Genomic DNA, 19,195 nt, shown 5'->3' on the forward strand with positions numbered 1-19,195 from the left:
TAATTATAGGCCTCTCAAACCTTATACTGTTATTAAAACAAGATTAAAATAAAAATTAAGAAAAATATAACAGCCAACCAAATCAAATACTAGTAATGTTCTTAACTTTTCATCACTTCTCATTTTTTCTCGAAATTATAATATCCTCTCTTTTTTAAATTATAATTATATTTCATTATCTTTTCCATTTTTTTATTTTCATTCTATTTCTCCAAGAATCATGCATATATAAATACTAAAATGAAAAGTCTCTATCTGTTAGGTAGTATATAACTAGAGAAAATGATTATCAAGTCAAAAATCAATCTCCTTAACAGCTGTTGCACCTTTTCTTAAAAGATCAATTCATGGTATAGAAAGTGGAATCTGACTCTCAATTATAGTAAAAAACACAAAATGCCCGTGTTATTCTCTTATTGTTAGAATTTTTATTTATTTAATCTAAAATCTAAATAATTTTTTTTCTTTTTTTGTAAACAAGCAATTGACAGTGAGTTTGGTGTTATACACTGATCAGTTAGTCTTCATAATAAACTGGTACAATGACATTCTTTTAGTCACAAACACACAACAAGGATTGCAGACTCACATAAACTCAACAATTATAGGTGTAATTCAAATATGTTATATGATATATATACTTTTGCTTTTGGTGTATATAAAAGGAACACCATCCACATATAACAAACTACACCAAGCATTTTTCTTCACTCTAATCCTCTCTTTGATCTTCATTAGTCAGTACACTATGTGTGCCAAAAATCAGATTATTAGTAGATTAATTCATCTATTTACTAATGCTAAGCCATACCTTTTAATGATTGGCCTTCAATTTGGCATGGCTGGTAATTACATCTTTGGAAAGGACATTCTTAACCATGGGATGAGTCGCTTCGTGTTCATAGTTTATCGTAATGCCATGGCTGTGGTCGCCCTTGCCCCTTTCGCTTTCTTAATTGAAAGGTATCTTAATTTATTAGTCGCAATTGTGTGAGTTTGTCATGATTATTGTCATTTTATTTTTAGAACAAAAGATATAGTGACAAAAGAAATTTTTTTTTATCAATATGTGTGATTCAGTTTTTGCATTATATTTCTAAAAAAAATTGTTATTTATTTTCAGGAAAAGTAGGCCCAAGATGACTCTTCCTGTCTTCCTACAGATAATGGTGCTGGGATTTCTTGAGTAATGATCTATGACCATACATATATAGATTCAAACACATTTGCTAATTATTTGTAGTTTATACCCATTTTTTGAAAATTAAGTTGTTTTTTTCAGGATAATGAGTAAATTATCATGATATATAACCTTGTTAATTATGAGCAGGCCACTTTTCAACCAAAGCTTCACTTACTTGGGGATGAAGTATACTTCAGCTTCATTCACATCTGCTATTATGAATGCCGTGCCAGCTATCACCTTTCTGCTTGCAGTCATAATCCGGTAATTAATTATATATAATTAATCAATTTCATCTGATCTATAGTACAATTTTACTTTAATTAAAATGACATTAATAACCACTTTGGTTGGACTTCCAATGTCGCCGGTTCAAACCGTTCTTAACGGGACAAGGCAAGCTCAAATTTTAATCTACTTAAACAAAATTTAATACATAATTTTTCTTTTTCATAAATTGTAGATGTTTATTTCTTACTCTCATTACATGTGAATGATAATCGATACCGTACTATAGTACCATTTTTTAATTAGGGGTTGAAAAAATTGTTGTTTTTCAGACTCATGTTTGTCTCATATGAATATTTAAATATTTATATTTATATAGTTTTGTATTTTAAAAATTAGTTGTTAATTTATAAATATTAATAATTTATATATATTTACGCATAAATATAAATAAATGTTGTCTTAATGAATTAAACCATATATCAACGATTTATATTTTTTAATGGCAAATAGAATTTATAAATAATTAAAGGAAGACACAAGCCCAAAGTACAACAAAAAGGCTGAAGAATGACACAAGAGGTGCCTAACTTAAGTCGGAAAAAAAAAAAGACAAAATAAACGCTAACCACCTCAAATCAAAGGGATAGAACAAGCCAATAAAAGACCAATTAACAGCAGCCAAAATCTAGGCAAAAACTAGAGCTCTCGAGGACAGCAGCAACACCAAAACCTTACAAAACACAACAACAACAACAACACATTTGAGGGATGCCCGAAGCCACTCATACCGCTACTAACTCAACAGCATGACAAGGTTCTCAAGACAAGTCGAAAAAACACAAGAGTTGTCCTCAGATCTACAATATACTATTTCTAAGCCAAAAGAATATTCATGTCTTCCACGTCGAATTGTCGCCTATGAATTCGAGAATACTATATCATTCAGAGATTTCCAAATTGACCGACAATTTATATCTATTCAGTTCAATCAGCACATATCAGTTAAGTTACTTCACTCACCAGATTCATACTCGTATTTGATATATGTATTTTTATTTAAAATAAATTGTTTAATTATAAAATATTATTTTATTTTAAATTTTTAACTTTTTTGAAATTATTTTATTGTTGAAATATAACATAAAAAAATAAATTATTTAACTTATCTAAAATATTTAAATGAGTAAATAGTATAATAAAAATTTCCAAAGTTATAAATGGCCTCTTTTAAAATTTATATAAAATTATATGTTGTAATTATTATTTATATAATTTTTAAACATTTAAAAAAATTTAGTATAAATATTTATAGTTTATGTATAAATAATTTAATATTGATATTTTCTTAAAATAATTTAATAGCAATATTTTTTTAAATTAAATATATATATATATATATATATATATATATATATATATATATATATATATATATATATATATATATATATATATATATATATATATATATATATATATATATATATATATATATATATATATATATATAATTTCTTTAAATCAATGCATATATTTAAATGTTACCGGCATAGATTAAAACTTGATCAATAAGATACAGTCATTTAAAATAATTTGTTGTATCTATTGAGCCTTTCACAGCCACCTTAACATATGTTGAACAATAAAAAAACATTAAGGATAAATCTATGTTTTTGGTTTAGTCAATCTAGTCTATATTTTTCATGGATTAATAATATTTTAAATTAAAAAGATTGAGCTAAAATTTCATATGATAAAATGGTGATCACTAATGTCACCACTATTACTAATAATTTCCTATGTTTTAAAAATGGTTTGATTTATGAATATTAAAATTATTTACACTAATAATTTTTTTTCAATTATTTCTTATTCAAATTAGTATTGTCTTAATTTTGAAATTAAACAAGAATAATTTTTAAAAAATGTAAATATTTTATAAAATAAAATATTACTATACAATATCTAATAGAATATGCACCCTATATAAATTATGGATTGATTAATATCGATGGGTAATTGTTTAGGCTGGAGCGTCTTAAATGCAATGATATTCGAAGTCAAGCCAAAGTAATTGGAACATTAGTAACCTTTGGAGGCGCTATGCTAATGGCAATTTACAAAGGACCTGCCTTCACCATTTTCCATTCTGAAAACACAACTCACCATCAAAATGGAACCCAAGAATCATCACATAACCACCAAACTGCTGGAGCTCTTTATATACTAATGGGTTGTGTTGCTTTATCTTCTTTCTACATTTTGCAGGTAAAAAAACAAAAATCACCATTTAAATATTTTTAAATGGATTATTAGTAAAAATATTAATGAATATTGTTTGTGTGAATTTGACTGCAGTCAATAACGTTAAAAAGATATCCGGCGGAACTATCATTGGCAACTTTAATATGTTTGGTGGGAGGAGCACAGGCTACTGCGGTGGCACTAGTGGCGGAGCCTCACTCAAGTGCTTGGGCCATTGGTTGGGATTACAGGCTCTACGCTCCTCTTTACACGGTTTGTAAAAATACAACTGATTTTCTTTATCTTTGTTCAACTATCAACTGAACTAGGTAACAGACAATTCAAATGGTTTTATTAATTAGAATGTTTTATAATAATTTTGATGTAGGGAATAGTTAGTTCAGGAATTGCATACTATGTTCAAGGGGTAGTGATGCAAAGCAGAGGTCCAGTATTTGCAACAGCCTTTAATCCTCTTTGCATGATCATTGTTGCTGCTTTGGGCTCCTTTATTTTAGGAGAAAACCTATATCTTGGAAGGTTTATTTCTATATATTTAATTAATAGCCGGATTTATTTATGTATTTTTATTTCTAATTCCTTAATTTATCTAATCCATTTTCATATATTAACACATTATTTCTGAATGAGTTGCAGTATAATTGGAGCAGTTATAATTGCACTTGGTCTTTATTCAGTTGTGTGGGGAAAAGCCAAAGACTATTCAGAATCATCAACCATAGAAGGAGAGACAAAATCAATGCCAATCACTGCAAAAAATGATCTGGAAAATGAAACTATTTCTGTCATTTCGGAAGAAAACCAGCCACCATCAAAGAACAAATTGGAGAAAGAAATAGAGTTGAATGTTACAAATGCATGAGAAAATTACAATGAAGGCATAGCATTTGCCTCTAGTCAAATTAGAATGTCCAGAAATTCTTAGCCACGTAGTGATTATTACGTACTAATGTTGAGTATATATGCAAGTAGCCATGTTGCATATGTAAACTATATAAATGATTAAAGTATTTGAGGAATCAAAGATGCATGTTTATGCTATTTGATGTTCATGTGATGTGATCACCATAAAAAAATGAGTTTTTGATATTGTGTTTGGTACAAAAGGAAAATATTGGAGAGTTTACTATTATTCATCATTTTTCTTTTTTATTTTATTTAGTGGAACTTATGTCTACATATACCTACCCACTCAATCTTTAACGAGACAACTTTTTATTGACTTGAAAATAAGAGGTTACCTAGAGAACGAGCGCCAAAGAATGAGAAAAGCTTGCTTCTGAAAAAACGCCGCTCGAGAAACAACTGAGCCGAAAGATGAGGAAGAAGGAGCGAAAGTTTGAAACGTTTGGAGTCTCTAAATTGAAGTTTAAGAGATTAATAAAGATGTGAAGCTAATACACATTTCCCATTAAAAACCATCATTACTAGACACGTGTTGATAAGACAAACCCATCAATGGTCTTGAAAACACACTGACACACGTCCACTTAACTTCAACTATTGAATGAACAGGGTTACCGGTTTGCCAGGACGGCCCAAAACCAACTTTTGGTGGACTAAAATATTCATTCCTACGGAATTCTAGATTGGGGGGCTTGTACATATTTGGAATATTTGAGCCAGACAGGCAAGTCGGCGCCTGAAGGAACAGATGGGAGCAAGACAAAGTCGGAGCCTAAAGGAAGAGATAGGAGCAGGACAAAGTTTAAAGCCGAAGGAACCATTAAGCCCGGCCAGACTGTGGCAACCGACTTAAAATTTTTTATAAAAAAATACAGAACCGCCACCCTTAATTTATTTAAAAAAGAAAAAAAAGGGGAAAACCTTATTGGTGGTGAGATTTGGGTAAGTAGGTAAATTAGGCAAAGGGGAAAACCTTATTGATGTTCATACTGCTATAACGGTTGTAGTCGTTGCAGTTGTTAATTGTGTTTTGGTTTGAAATGAAACTCAACCATCAGAGATTAACATGAACACACTGATGAAGAAGATGACTATGCTAACAAGCTGATATCAGAAGCATATATCGGAATTATAAGCTGAAGCACATACCAATAAAAATGCTGCTAGGCAATTTAGGTGTTGCTAAAGCTTAAGCTGACATTCCGAAGCTGATCATGAGAAGAAGATTCTTGAAGATGCCATTAAACTATCATCATATGAATCTTGGAAGAAATCAAAAGAAGCAAGGAGTTATTGCTCGGAACTTGCTCAAAGAAGATGAAGAAGAAGACCACTACAAGATGCTACTGAACTGTCTATCAGATACATCTTTGAGAACAATATAATGAACACTAGAGTTAGTGCTCTTATAGTGTTTTAGATCTAAGATTCTTTATGTAAATTGTTTTAACACATGAGTTATTGCTCGGAAATGTGTTCAATAATATTTGCTTAATATTTTGTGTAATCTGCTTAGAAGAAGCGCTCATTGAATGTTGATTGTTCCTTGAGAGACCAAGTGAAGGTCAGAAGCTCGAGAAGACAGTGCCCAAGGCGAAATCACCTCGGAAGGGTGGACTAGATTAGCTTGAGATTCTCTCAAGTGAACAAGATATATCTGGTGTTCATTTATTTATGTTTAATGTTTTCCAGTTATCAGAAGCTCTAAGAAGTCTTTACTTTCTAAGAAGGCAAACTGCTTCTGATATGTGAGAGCTTATAGCTTCTGATAAATAGCAACCTTTTAAGCTTTCACGCAAGAGTTTTAAAGAAATGGAAATTATTGAAAACCCAATTCAAACCCCCCTTTCTTGTGTTTTTCTCACCTTCAATTGGTATCACAGCCTGGTTCTATATTGATTTTTGAATCAAACACTTAACCGTGTAGAGATTCAGGAAGAGAAAAACTCTAGTTGTTATAACAGTGTTGAAAACAACATTTATTGTTGAACCCAGCTACTAGATGCTATCTTGGGAAGATAGTTGCTATAACATTGTTTGAAGGATTTTTTGAATTCAAGTACTCCATTAAATCAGTTTGTGACACAGTATGAAAAGGCTCTTGATGCATGTTACAACAAGGAAAGAGAGAAGACATTCAAAACAAGAAATTCAAAGCCACTTTTACGAATTTTATATCCCATGGAAGAAGAAGCTTAAAAAATGTATACAAGAAAAATGTTCAGAATATTTCAAGATGATTTGGTTGGTTCTCAATTATTTATCACAGAAAATGTTATTTTTTCTATTGAAGTCTCAACGTATAAATTTCATGAAATTTACAAAGAGAAGTCTAACTACTATGTGACTTTTTATGTCACTTCAAAAGAAGCAAATTATAGTTGTCACAAGTTTGAATTTATAGGTATTCTTTGTAGACATGTATTATCTGTATTCATTAAGAAAAAGGTTTATTGTCTCCCTTCACAATATGTTTTACATAGATGGTCCAATAGTGCTAAGAAAGAAAAGGTAAAAGAAGTGACAATTGAAGAATTTCAAGAAGGTAGCAACAAAGCTTCTGACACTTCATTGTTTAATAGTATTATGGTTCACTCCCTTGAACAATCATAAAAAGGTTCACAATTTGAAAAACATCATGATATTGCAATTCAAATTTTGCAAAATGGAATTGCAAAACTTGACTTATTGGATATTGAAGAATCAAATAAGGAGTTTGTTGATTCAACATGTAAAGATATACCAAAAGTCTCTGGTGTCGGTATAGTTTTGTATGACCCTCCAGTTGTGGCAACTAAAGGACGTCCGCGGACTTTGCGAATGAAAAGCAGTTTGGAGATGGTCACTAAAGGTTCATCTACTTGTAGTTATTGTATGAAAAAGGGTCATACCAAGCGTAAATGTCCAAATTTAAATCAAATAAGGTATCTTAAACTATACATGTAAATGTCCTCTCATTTTTTTATCTTGTTACTTTGATTCCCTAACAACGTACTTTTCCTTTTTAGGTGATAAATTCAGTTTTTAAACTTTGTTTTGAAACTTCTATTTTGATGGTTGATTAAGAGGTAATAATTTTTTTCTATTGTTACTATTTTTGGTTATATTTATACTTGTGTTAATTTTAACAATTAATTGTCTTCATATTATAATTGAAGGTCTTTATTCAAGTCATGCCTCATCAAGTCTTTTAGAGCCATAAAATTCAACAAGTTACTTCTATGCTTTTTGGAGACATCATAAGAGCCTTACTTAAGTTGTTGTTGGCATTTTGCAGTTCATGTTTCTTTAAGAAGCTATTTGCTTATCTATTTATTCTTAACATTTAAATTTTTTTCAAATTTTGTCTGGTATTGAATGCTTTTATGTAGAGATATTGTTAATTTTTTCCCAGCTCCAATCTATGGAGACAACTTATTATATCTTTCTTGATATATGTTTGCAATAATATAAAAACACATTTTGCTTAGAAGAAATAAGTATTAAATACGTCTGTAAAATCAATCAACCGAAGAAACTTGATTGAAAAAACAAATTAAGACAATAAAATGATTTGTTTAGTCTTGATCAGCTTTATAATAAAGTATAAACAAACATTTTCATAAGCATATTAACTAAGAGATATATTGCCTTACTATGTCTGCCATGACATATAATGTCAGGAACAAATGTTTATGTTCATGATGCAAAGGTAAGAGATATGCTATCCATAACAATAAAAATTAAGATACTATTTATGCAAATAATATCAAATCAAAGGTACTATATTAATTTAGGTACATTTGCATCAAGCTTAATTTTCACGTCAAAAGAGATATGCTTCATCTTACTAAGGTACACTCATCTTATTTAATGTGAGAAACAATGTTAACAATCAAGGTTTTAAGAAAAAGGCGCGGTTGCGTAAAGATTTTCGCGGTTTTGGTTGGTATAGTTCTTCTCGACACTAACTGCACTCGTCAATTACCCCAATTTATTCTTTAATATATAAATGGTGAATAATGGCATCGGTATAAACAATTAGCGATACCGTTTTGCATCGGTATAAATAATGGATCAAAAGGTTCATATTTTTACTTATCAACTTTGATAACTAAATGACTCTCTTATTAATATTTTTATTATTCATTTTCTACAAAAATTTTGTTGCCGAAAAATATCTATGAAACTTGTAAAACTTCATCCTTATGTCCAATGTTAACCTTATAAAATCATAGTGAGCTTCTATAGAATCAATTACAAAAAAATGTCGTTGAAGTGTCACCACTGCTGTTGATACATGAAGTTAATACAAATGCTAGAGCAAGAGAAGTGAATGGGGAATTCACTGCTTTGCTTGTCTTTCAATTTTAATAAATAATTTTTAAGGACTTCATCAAAAATGGTTAGACAGTTAGCCCTTGGACAACCTTCAATGCAAACTTGAATGTAGATCCAAAATATTCTCAAAGAAGACATAGTCTGCAAAATATGAACCTAAGCTAAATCATAAGAAATTGCATTATTATATAAGGTAAATGCAAGTGTTTATGAAGTATCAGTGTTATCAATAAATCTATATAATTGTTGACATGGAAAATAGAAGTGTCATTCCAATCAAAAAAAGGTTATCTGTTTTTACCAAAAGTGAAGTGATATATAGTATAGTCCAAATAAAGTATAAAAGAAATTCCCTCCGTACACATTTAAAAATACTAGTGTAAAGTTGAACAACAAATCATAGTCATATTGTGTCCCACTTTGAATGCTTACTACTGTTTTCCTGTTTGATTTTAACTTGGATTTGAAGAGCTCAGGGAGAGAAAAAAATATTCATGGAAAGTCCAACATTAATCAAATTTCAAATTTATAAAGCTGTAGAAGAAACAAGATCAAATTTTAGAGTGTGTTTAAAAGAACTGTGACAGTTTCATCTATGTGGATGTGTTTGATTAGCAGTGAACAACCTTTTGGAAGAATTTAATGCTTTTTCTTTTCTTAATAATGTTGGGGCAACACTATTGTTCATACTAATCTTTCCGTTCTTTTTGTGAGTCAGTTTGGCACAATGAAAAGTGTTCTTGAAACCAATTTTTTTTATAAATAACTTTGATATATTTCTATACTTCCTGCAATAATGTCTTTCAATGTACATACAAAGTACTGTTTTAGACTATGAAAAACAATGCAACCATTTGGGAAAAAATAATGGAAGCTTGAAATTGATAATAGAGAGAATGAGAGGAACTTGGAAGAAGAAAGGGAAAGAGAGAAACGTGGAGAAAGTTGTTATTAGAATGATTTAAATAAATTTATTTATTTGTTTAATTATATGCTTATGTGTCAAAAGGATTAGTTTTAATTGGATTACAGTGTAAAGTGGCTTTACACTGTCAGTGCATTCCAATTAATCTTATTATATAATTACTAAAGAATAATAAGAATGATATATATACCTTGTAGGATTGAAGATATTTTTGTTGGAGAGTGAATATGAAATGATTACTACTCTTATTGGCATTTAGGGTTTGCAGAGTATGTTAATCGTTTAATGGGATAACGCTTAAATAACTAAACGGCTGAGGACAAAGACCTCTCATTAGATTTAACTAAATAGTCCAACCCATCATAGTCCATTCAGACACAAAGCCCAATTAAATATTTCATCGATGATTAATGTTTATTTATAGTTGACCATAATATAAATAATTAATATTGATCATGTCAATTATTGTTTGATTAATTAAAAAATTAATCTAATATTCTCTCACTTGGATGACAATAATAAATTATTAAAACATTTAGCATTAGATTACTAATTATGGTCAAAACATTAATCAATCAAAAGAAATGTAAGTTTCAACGTTGCCAAAGTTGTATCTGATGGGAAAAAAATCATACGTTAAAGGCTCGCATTTTATATAAAGAATGATGAGTTGAGAGTAACATATTTAAGTTAAGAGTAATATGTTATAAATAATGACCCAAGCATGTGAAAATGCTATTGATAAAATCTCACTAACCTAAAATTCATAAGACTTATTCATGTGTATAAGTCTTTGGGTAGTGATTATACTAATGAATTTTAAATTATAGGTCATAGGTGTGCCCTATTACAAGAGTAATTACATTTAATCATAATTACCTTCATAACTCAATATCATACTCGATAGAAATATTTATAATATACTTGTAATTTCTTATTTATGATTGCAAGAGTGTGGAATGTTGGTTACAGAATAGCACAATTTTATTGCATGCTAAAGAATTATTGTGCATTTTCCATCAACATCAACCTAAACATCAAATTATGATGCTTCCCGAGATTAAGAGAATAATATATATCTCAGTATAGTAGAATAAGACTTTTGAGAATTATTGTGTCTTTTGTAGTCTTCTTAGAATATGTCACACTTTATAGTGCGTGCAAGAATATATGACAATGTCAAATTATATAATTGTGTACACATGCACTTCCACTTATCCAATATTTATAAATAGAATAAGGATTTATCAGGGACCACTAGTATTAAATACTATAATTTTATTTAAATAATGAAATACTAATTTGACTTAATTTTAGGGCAAAACTATATCGAGAAGTTGTTGTATGATATATAACCATTAGAGTTTTACAAACTCAACCACATATTTTTCACTTAAATAGAATATATGCATTATTTAGATAATTTCACATGAAAGAGTATGATGGTAATTTAAAAGAGGTTTATCATCATTTGAGTGAGATCAAATCCATATAATTTTAAATATAGGATTATATAAAATATTTTATTAACTCACTCAAAATTCAAATCTACAATTATAATTACACATATTTGAGAAACATATTACACGCAGCGGAAAGATATGAGACTTGATTTTAACTATTATTGAGGATATAACATAAATAGTCATGAATTTTTATTAATAACATAAGACTATAATATCCTTAATATAAGTCTCTATAAAATAATAATATATAAATAATATTTTTTTTTCATTTCTATACAATTGACATGCTAAATTCTCCCACTCGATAGAGGATAATAGTCAAATATTAAATCAAAAATTTGAAAAATATTTAAACAAATATCCAACTATTTTCTCTATCACACAATGATCATGTCAAGTAAAGTCATACCGATAGGGTATGTCCATCACTTACATAATACATAGAGAATTTAAATCCATTTTATTGAAAAATTATTTAAAATAAATTATTGAATTTTATAAAATTAAAATATTACATGTCTTTAAAAAGAAATATAACAACAATGTACAAATATTATGTCACCAAAAATCTAATACCGATAGTGTATTCGAAATATATAATTTACATAGTCATAAATCACAAGTACATTGAACAAAACAAATTTTATTAATAATAACAAACCTTATAGGGTATAACTGTTATAAATATAATAGTTATTACAATTAAAATTAAATAATAACAAATCATGTTCTGATGTCAATTGATAGATTTAATTGAATCGATAGACACAAGTTATACCATACTATTTAATTACTAAAGAATAATAAAGAATAATAAGAATGGTGTACATTGTAGAATTAAGGAAACTTTCGCCGGAGAGGGAATATGATAGGATTACTACCCTCATTGTCGTTTAGAGTTTGTAGAATCTGTTAATCGTTTAATGGGATAACGCTTAAATAACTAAACGGCTGAAGGCAAAGGTCTCTCTATGGGTTTAACTGAATGATCAAACCTATCATGGTCCATTCAGACACAAAGCCCAATTAAATATTTCATCAATGATTAGAGCTTATTTATAATTTACCATAATATAATTAATCAATAATTGATCATGTCAATCTATATTTGATTAATTAAACAATTAATCTAACAACTAATTCAAATCAAATGTGCCAAAAAAAAACACATATATCGAAACAATATGATTTCCAATATGACTAAACTCATTTAATCGTGCAATGGCATATCAAATAAATATGTCGTCATATAATTATCATATTTGAATCAATTAATTAAATCAAAATCAGGCTCTATATCACTAAAGGGATTTAAGAGGGGTTTTTCAAAAAAAAATCCTCTTAGCGGAATAATCTCGATGAACAAATCTTGATTAAACCATTAATCACAAATCAAACATAAAAAAAGATTTTGAATTACCTCATGTAGCATGCTTTAACTTTGATCAAAAACGTGGAAAATACCATCATCTCTATGAAATCCAAGCGAGTGAAAAGTGAAAGGCGGTGCTAGCCATTTTTTGAGAATGACAAAAATCAAAACTTAAATTGGAGGAGAAAGAGCTTCTCGATTTATAGAGAGTTACTAAAAACCTAAAGCTACTATTTTGGATTTTTTCTAAAATTAGCACAATCTTATTTATTTTTAATTAAACTATTATTAATAAAATAAATAAAATAATTAAATTAAATCATATTTAATTTAATTAACCTTTTATTCTCATTTATTTAATAATATTATATTTAATAAATTAAATTAAATATCTTAATATATTAAATACTACTAACACATAATCAAATTAAATCTTATTTAATTTAATCATTCATTTCAATATAAGCACTCTACGCGTCTCATCCTGTAGGTTCTCCCAACGTCGACAATAATATTAAATCTCCTATTTAATAATATAAATAGTGAGTATATCTAGCAACACATCACTACTATCCAAGTGACGAGAATGCCGTATGATCTAACATAACATTTCCATGATAATGATCATGTGTACAATTATCCTTTTTCTCTTATATCAGTATTGAAGACAAGGTATATAATGTGTCACCCTTGTATAGTCCAATATTATAATCCTTGATCTCCGAGTATACTTGATAACAACAAATAAGCTCAATATCTCATATTGACTTATTTGAGCACGACCATGCATTTTACATTCATATTTTATCAAAGGGCCCACAGATATTACTCTAGTATATGTAGGATGGGCAAATTCCATATAGGTCACTCATGTCCCTCAACATGATTTGTAAAGAACCTATCAACCATCTTTATGGTCATCTTGTTACAGATAATGTTTGATTGACAATAAAGTACTCGACTCCATATCTAGGATCCATAGTAGTTTAAGGTCAAAGGATGGTATACACCAATATCACTATGAGAATAACTTATGACTCATACATAACAAATTATATAGTATTCTCATTGTGGGTCAATCCAATATATATTACTCCTAATATTTATACGTATGTGAAAACTTGATATTTCATATCCATGGCCTGTGAAATATGCTCATCAGTCTACTCACATAATAGTCTCTATGCATTATGATTGTCCTATTTGACAATAAAGCTTGACTATGGATACTTTAAGAATAACGTCATTATGTTTAATGAGATATCACGATTAAGTCACATATAAGTAACATAATAAATATAATGCCTAATAAGTATATATATTAGAAACAATATATATCAAGTTCATGATACAATGCATGTACAACCAATATTGATTGGCTATGAGGGCTTACTCCAACACATGACTCTTCTCGAGTTGCATATACCATTCCAAGAATACTCTACTGAGCATGTCTTGAAAGAAGTGCATAAGAAGTTTGTCGTCATTAGAATAAGCTACCATTTTTCGACAATAGGCCCTTATATGGGTCATCAGGTAACTGGTTCCTTTATATTTATCGAATTTTGAAACTTTAAATCTGTAGGAATCACTATGCCTGGCACCGGGAACATATCAACATCGTCTAGTCCTAAGGCGTTATGGAATTCCATTGCTTTCGTCCTTTCTTCCAATATATGGAACTTCTTTTCAGCTTCATAAGTTTATGGCTCGAAGGCGTTCAGGCCGGGATTAACGCCTTAACTTGGCATGAAGAAGTCGCACCTAGGATCTTTCTCATCATGTTGTGAATCTGATCCGGTTATAGCAACAAGAATCCCTTGTTTGACAATTGCTCCTCCATAGGGATCCTTACAGTCTGTGGAAAAATGTTACCCTTTGTGGGAGGAATGAGGCCAATTGGTGGCTCGAGCGATGAATTTATTGTTGTAGGCGGTGGGATAGGGGCGTTTTGCATGGTGTTCCTCAGAGCAGCCTTCGCATTTCTCTTGGCTTTTGGATATAGTTTGGAAGGCTTCCAAAAGCTGGTGTACCTTGTCCCTCATGGAATACATGTATTTCCTCAAATCCAGTTGGTTTTGCTCAGTTGGTTTAGCATTTGGCAGTTCTCAAGTAAAAGGCCAGATGATATGAGTTTTCATACATGGAATGCATGTTGATGCATGAGTGTATGCGAATAATCATTTTTATTTGTTTTCAAGGAATCTTGAGACTTCTTCTATAGTAGTTATTAATCATAAAGCATGAGAATAAAGACATAGGACAAAACCAACATTATTGAAAAAGTCAGAATAATTATTTATAGTGAATACAAATGTTTGATTACAATCAACAGTTCTATCTTCGAGCTAACTAAAGGTCGGCTCTAAATCCATCCATCATGATTTTACATGAGGCTACGAAATTGTAAACTACCCTAGGAGTATTTTGGGGAATCATTTCTTCATAAGCCATCTACAATATTCTTAGAATATCTTCAACCACCCGGTTTGCAAATACGGCTAGGTTGGAGTGCCTCTTTCTCCATTTCTGGGCATCTTTGAGAAAATTTTGAATTAACTCCTGACTTTGACCTTGGAGAAGGTTTTGAATTAACATATGATTTTGATCTAGGAGAACCTTTAGGTGTCGACATTTTCCTTCCCAGTAGATGTTTTCTTCTCTTAGGTTGTTGTAATCCACTATGTGTTGGTGACCTAAATCTTTGAGCCCCTAAATTTCTTAAAAAGCTATTTCTAATTCAAATTGGCGCTTTAGGAGTACCGCTTTGATTTTTTCCTTCTGGAATTGTTCACTCCTTAGGTAGTATTTTTTATCCTTAAGTTCTACTTGGAGACTTTCCACATGAGCTTCAAATTTTTCCTCAATTTCCCTTCGAGTTTTCATGGTTTGGCTTGTGTCAGGCTCTGGCTTGCTCTTGATTTCTTATGTTGAGGTTATTACCAGCCCCTCTTAAACCATCTCATACTCATCTTCTTTTCATTTTCTCATCTCTGACTAACTTTTCTTTCTTGAGGAGTTGTTCTTCTTTTTGGTGGAGGTTGAAGTTCAGGTCATTCTTTTCACAAGTGACTTGATTGAGGTTTGGCTACATCTCTTTATTTTCTTTTCCAAGTATTTGGATGACAACCTTGAGTTCATTGGACGTTTCCATAGAAACATGAGTTGGTTCTGAAGGTGGTTATGGATACATAAAAGGTTCCAAAGAGAATGGAAACTTGATTTCCTTAACCCTCTACTCGACCCATTATGTGTAAGGATTTTTGGCACTGCAATTATTTTTCCCTAGTTCAGCTTTACCCTTGTGGTGAATCTTGCACCATGTTTTGCTTATCCTTTTCAAAAATTCTAAATTCTCAACCCCTACATTCAGGACAAACTATTCCAACAACTTGGTATTGGGTTTTTCGAGCATCGACTAACCCAGTTGACGTAAATCCAAAACAGGATTGTAGTTGATACCCCATGGTTCCCATAAGAAGTATGTTGGGGAATTTTCCGTAGCTAAATATGATATCTATACCATCGTAGTCCCGATAATACCATAAAATATCATTGGATGTTAGAGACATAACCCTTGGTGACCATTTGAGGCTACCTTTATTCTCAGCAAAAGGGTCTTTCTTGGGCAAATGGGATATGAATCATCTGTATAGAAAGGGAGCACAACACAATATAATTCCTCTTTTCTTCTTATTCCTCAAATGAACGGAGTAACAAGCATCATCAAGTAAAGTTGTAACATGGCTCTTGGTCCGGAAAAATCATATTGAATCCAAGTCTACGAAGTCGTCAATGTTGGAAAATAAGATTATATAGATAAGCAAGGCTAGCACAGCATTGAAAGCATCTCAACTTTCTACGCTACCAAAGGCTGTAGCTTTATCCGTCAATAACTTCAAGGTAAGGCCATGAGTGTTACCCTTAGGTCCGAAGTTGATTTCCACATCCTTTTTTCCAATTGAAGAGCCTCAGCTATCTGTTGAGACTTAGGAATTTCCTTCAAGCCGATAAACATAAGCTGATTCTTGATCTCAACACCCATGATGTCTGAATATTCGTCAAGCATGAAAGCTAACTGATAGTCCTGAAAGGTAAAGCATCTCATAAAAGGGTATTAGTACTGTTCTAGTGTGATAGTTGCCCCTGCGTCGACATCAATATTCAAGATGCTTAGAAGGTTGTCATAGACTCTCTTGAAGGCCACTTTGTTATCAAGGGTCAAGCGGGATCCCAAATCTCTCAAAGTCTTCAATTTAGGATCTTTAAAGTTGTAGGCATATGTGTTCTTCCTGTTAGTATTCATTTTCTCCAGAATGCTCAACAAAGACCAAAAATTTTGGATTCCCTGAATGAGACATTTGTCAAGTGGGTCAGCACTACACAACCATCAGTGATAAAGGCCATAGTTTTAGGGTTTATAGAAAAGGTCCCTATAATCATGGATCCAACCAGAAAATACCATCAATGTATCAAATACTTGCAGGACAATGGAACTTTCAAGAGAATCAACTCTAGGCAGGGCTCTCGTTCCAACCCAATGAGACATACGTCAAGTAGGTCAACACGACTATACCACCATTCTATTTTGTGTGTATACTCAAGCTTTGGTATAGAGATTTTCTCTCCAATAGCACCATGAAATCCAATCTACATGTGAGAGCCAATATAACAGATATCCACAATAAATCAAATATATAAAACAATAAATGCAGTAAGAGCATGTAAGCAATAAAAACAAACACCCAAACAGAAAAACAACCAAAATTGGGCTTGACTCACTTAGGAAGTCCATGGCAGAGTAGCCAGTTGTCGTTTCACGAAAAATACTCGAGCGTAAGGAACGCTTGAAATAAAGACAGAGTCTCCATCGAACTTTATTTATTTCAAAAGAATGGGAAAATATTGATAAAAACTAAAAAGTAAAAAATAAAATGGGCGTCACAACCCAATTAATGTTCAGGAGTCGATTATGCAAGGGGGAGTTATTAGTGAAGGTGATAAAAATATAAGAAGGTGGGTTAAATTGTGTTGACTTTTCTTCTTAAGATCTGTTATCAGATTCTGGTTTAGAATATGATTTAGAGTCTAATTGATAGCAGCGATAAATATTGAACTGAAGTAAAGAATAAAGCAAGACAACACACAAGAAATTTATCCTAGTTCCTCCTACAAATCATAAGTAGTCTAGTCCCCTTGCACTTCCAAGATATTTCCACTATATTCGAATTTGATTACAAGTTGCTCAAGCACTCAAGCAAATGCCCAAACACACAAATAATAGACTTCAATGCTCAAGCACACAAGCAAGAAAATTTTCTAAATGCTCAAGCTTACAAGCAAGAGAACTCACAAATTCTCAAGCACATAAGCAAGAAACTTCACTGCTCAAGCAAACAATCAAGATACTTTCAACAATATATCTAATATATAAATGAAAGTGATAGAGTGATAGTTTTACTTGATATACAATTAGAGGTGTAAACAGATTACAACACGAAAAACTCTAACACTTGAGAACTTATAAGAATGTACAATGGTAAGAAGTTATGAGTTAGCTTGTGCTTTTTGTTTTGACAGAGTAACTTCTCTTTTTCTTGTCAAGGCCCAGTGTTTTATTTATCTCCAAATATTCAGCTCTTTTTACAGAGTTCCATGAAAGAGTCGTTGGAGAGATCTTCAAGCACAAGATAGATGTTGTAGAGAGGCATCAACAAATCCATTGCAAATCTTCCTCTAAAGAATAATGTCGTTGCAAACTTATTTGAACTTCCTTTTCTATAAAAGGAATTATTAGTTTCAAGTGTTCAGGCTTCTTTAACTTTATGCTGAGTTATCACGTGAGAAGAACGTGAGAAGTTGACCTTAGAGTCTGATAGCGATGTGTCATGAATTCCTCGGTTCCCAAGTTCTGAATGGTTTCAGGTTCTGGTACTTTAGAGTCTGAGTCTTGGCTTTTGATCCTTTAGACTTTAACTTTTTAGAGGCTGCCTTGTTCAGAGTTTAAAGATATTAGTGTATTGATTATTTGATGGATCAGTTGGTGGATGCTTGTGTCTTCAGCAAGATTTATTTGAGGTCAGGATACCATCAAATTTGTGTGGAGGCTAGAGATATTCTGAATACTGCATTCAGAACAGGTTACGATCATTACAAGTATTCAGTGATGTCGTTTGGTGTGTCTAACGTTCCCGCTGTATTCAAGCGTTCAGGCTTCTTTAACTTTATGCTGAGTTATCACGTGAGAAGAACGTGAGAAGTTGACCTTAGAGTCTGATAGAGATGTGTTATGAATTCCTCGGTTCTCGAGTTCTAAATGGTTTCAGGTTCTGGTAATTTAGAGTTTGAGTCTTGGCTTTTAATCCTTTAGACTTTAACTTTTAGAGGCTGCCTTGTTCAGAGTTTAAAGATATTAGTGTATTGATTATTTGTTGGATCAGTTGGTGGATGCTTGTGTCTTCAACAAGATTTATTTGAGGTCGGGATACCATCAAATTTGTGTGGAAGCTAGAGATATTCTGAATACT

The 19,195-nt window shown here is 31.1% G+C and overlaps 1 protein-coding gene and 1 pseudogene across 1 annotated transcript; both read left to right on the plus strand.

The window, feature by feature from the left end:
• Nucleotides 1-520: 520 nt before the first annotated feature.
• Nucleotides 521-4,795, plus strand: LOC131627357 (WAT1-related protein At4g08290-like). Its single transcript, XM_058898200.1, has 7 exons — nucleotides 521-963; nucleotides 1,124-1,186; nucleotides 1,331-1,447; nucleotides 3,442-3,682; nucleotides 3,773-3,931; nucleotides 4,047-4,198; nucleotides 4,316-4,795. Exons 1-7 carry the CDS (start codon nucleotides 629-631, stop codon nucleotides 4,539-4,541), a joined length of 1,293 nt encoding a protein of 430 aa, XP_058754183.1. The 5' UTR covers nucleotides 521-628; the 3' UTR covers nucleotides 4,542-4,795.
• Nucleotides 4,796-5,969: 1,174 nt separating this feature from the next.
• Nucleotides 5,970-7,597, plus strand: LOC131627370 (protein FAR1-RELATED SEQUENCE 5-like; annotated as a pseudogene).
• The last annotated feature ends 11,598 nt before the right edge of the window (nucleotides 7,598-19,195 follow it).

The sequence above is a fragment of the Vicia villosa genome, unplaced genomic scaffold (assembly GCF_029867415.1).
Source record: "Vicia villosa cultivar HV-30 ecotype Madison, WI unplaced genomic scaffold, Vvil1.0 ctg.000359F_1_1, whole genome shotgun sequence".
NCBI lineage: Eukaryota > Viridiplantae > Streptophyta > Magnoliopsida > Fabales > Fabaceae > Vicia > Vicia villosa.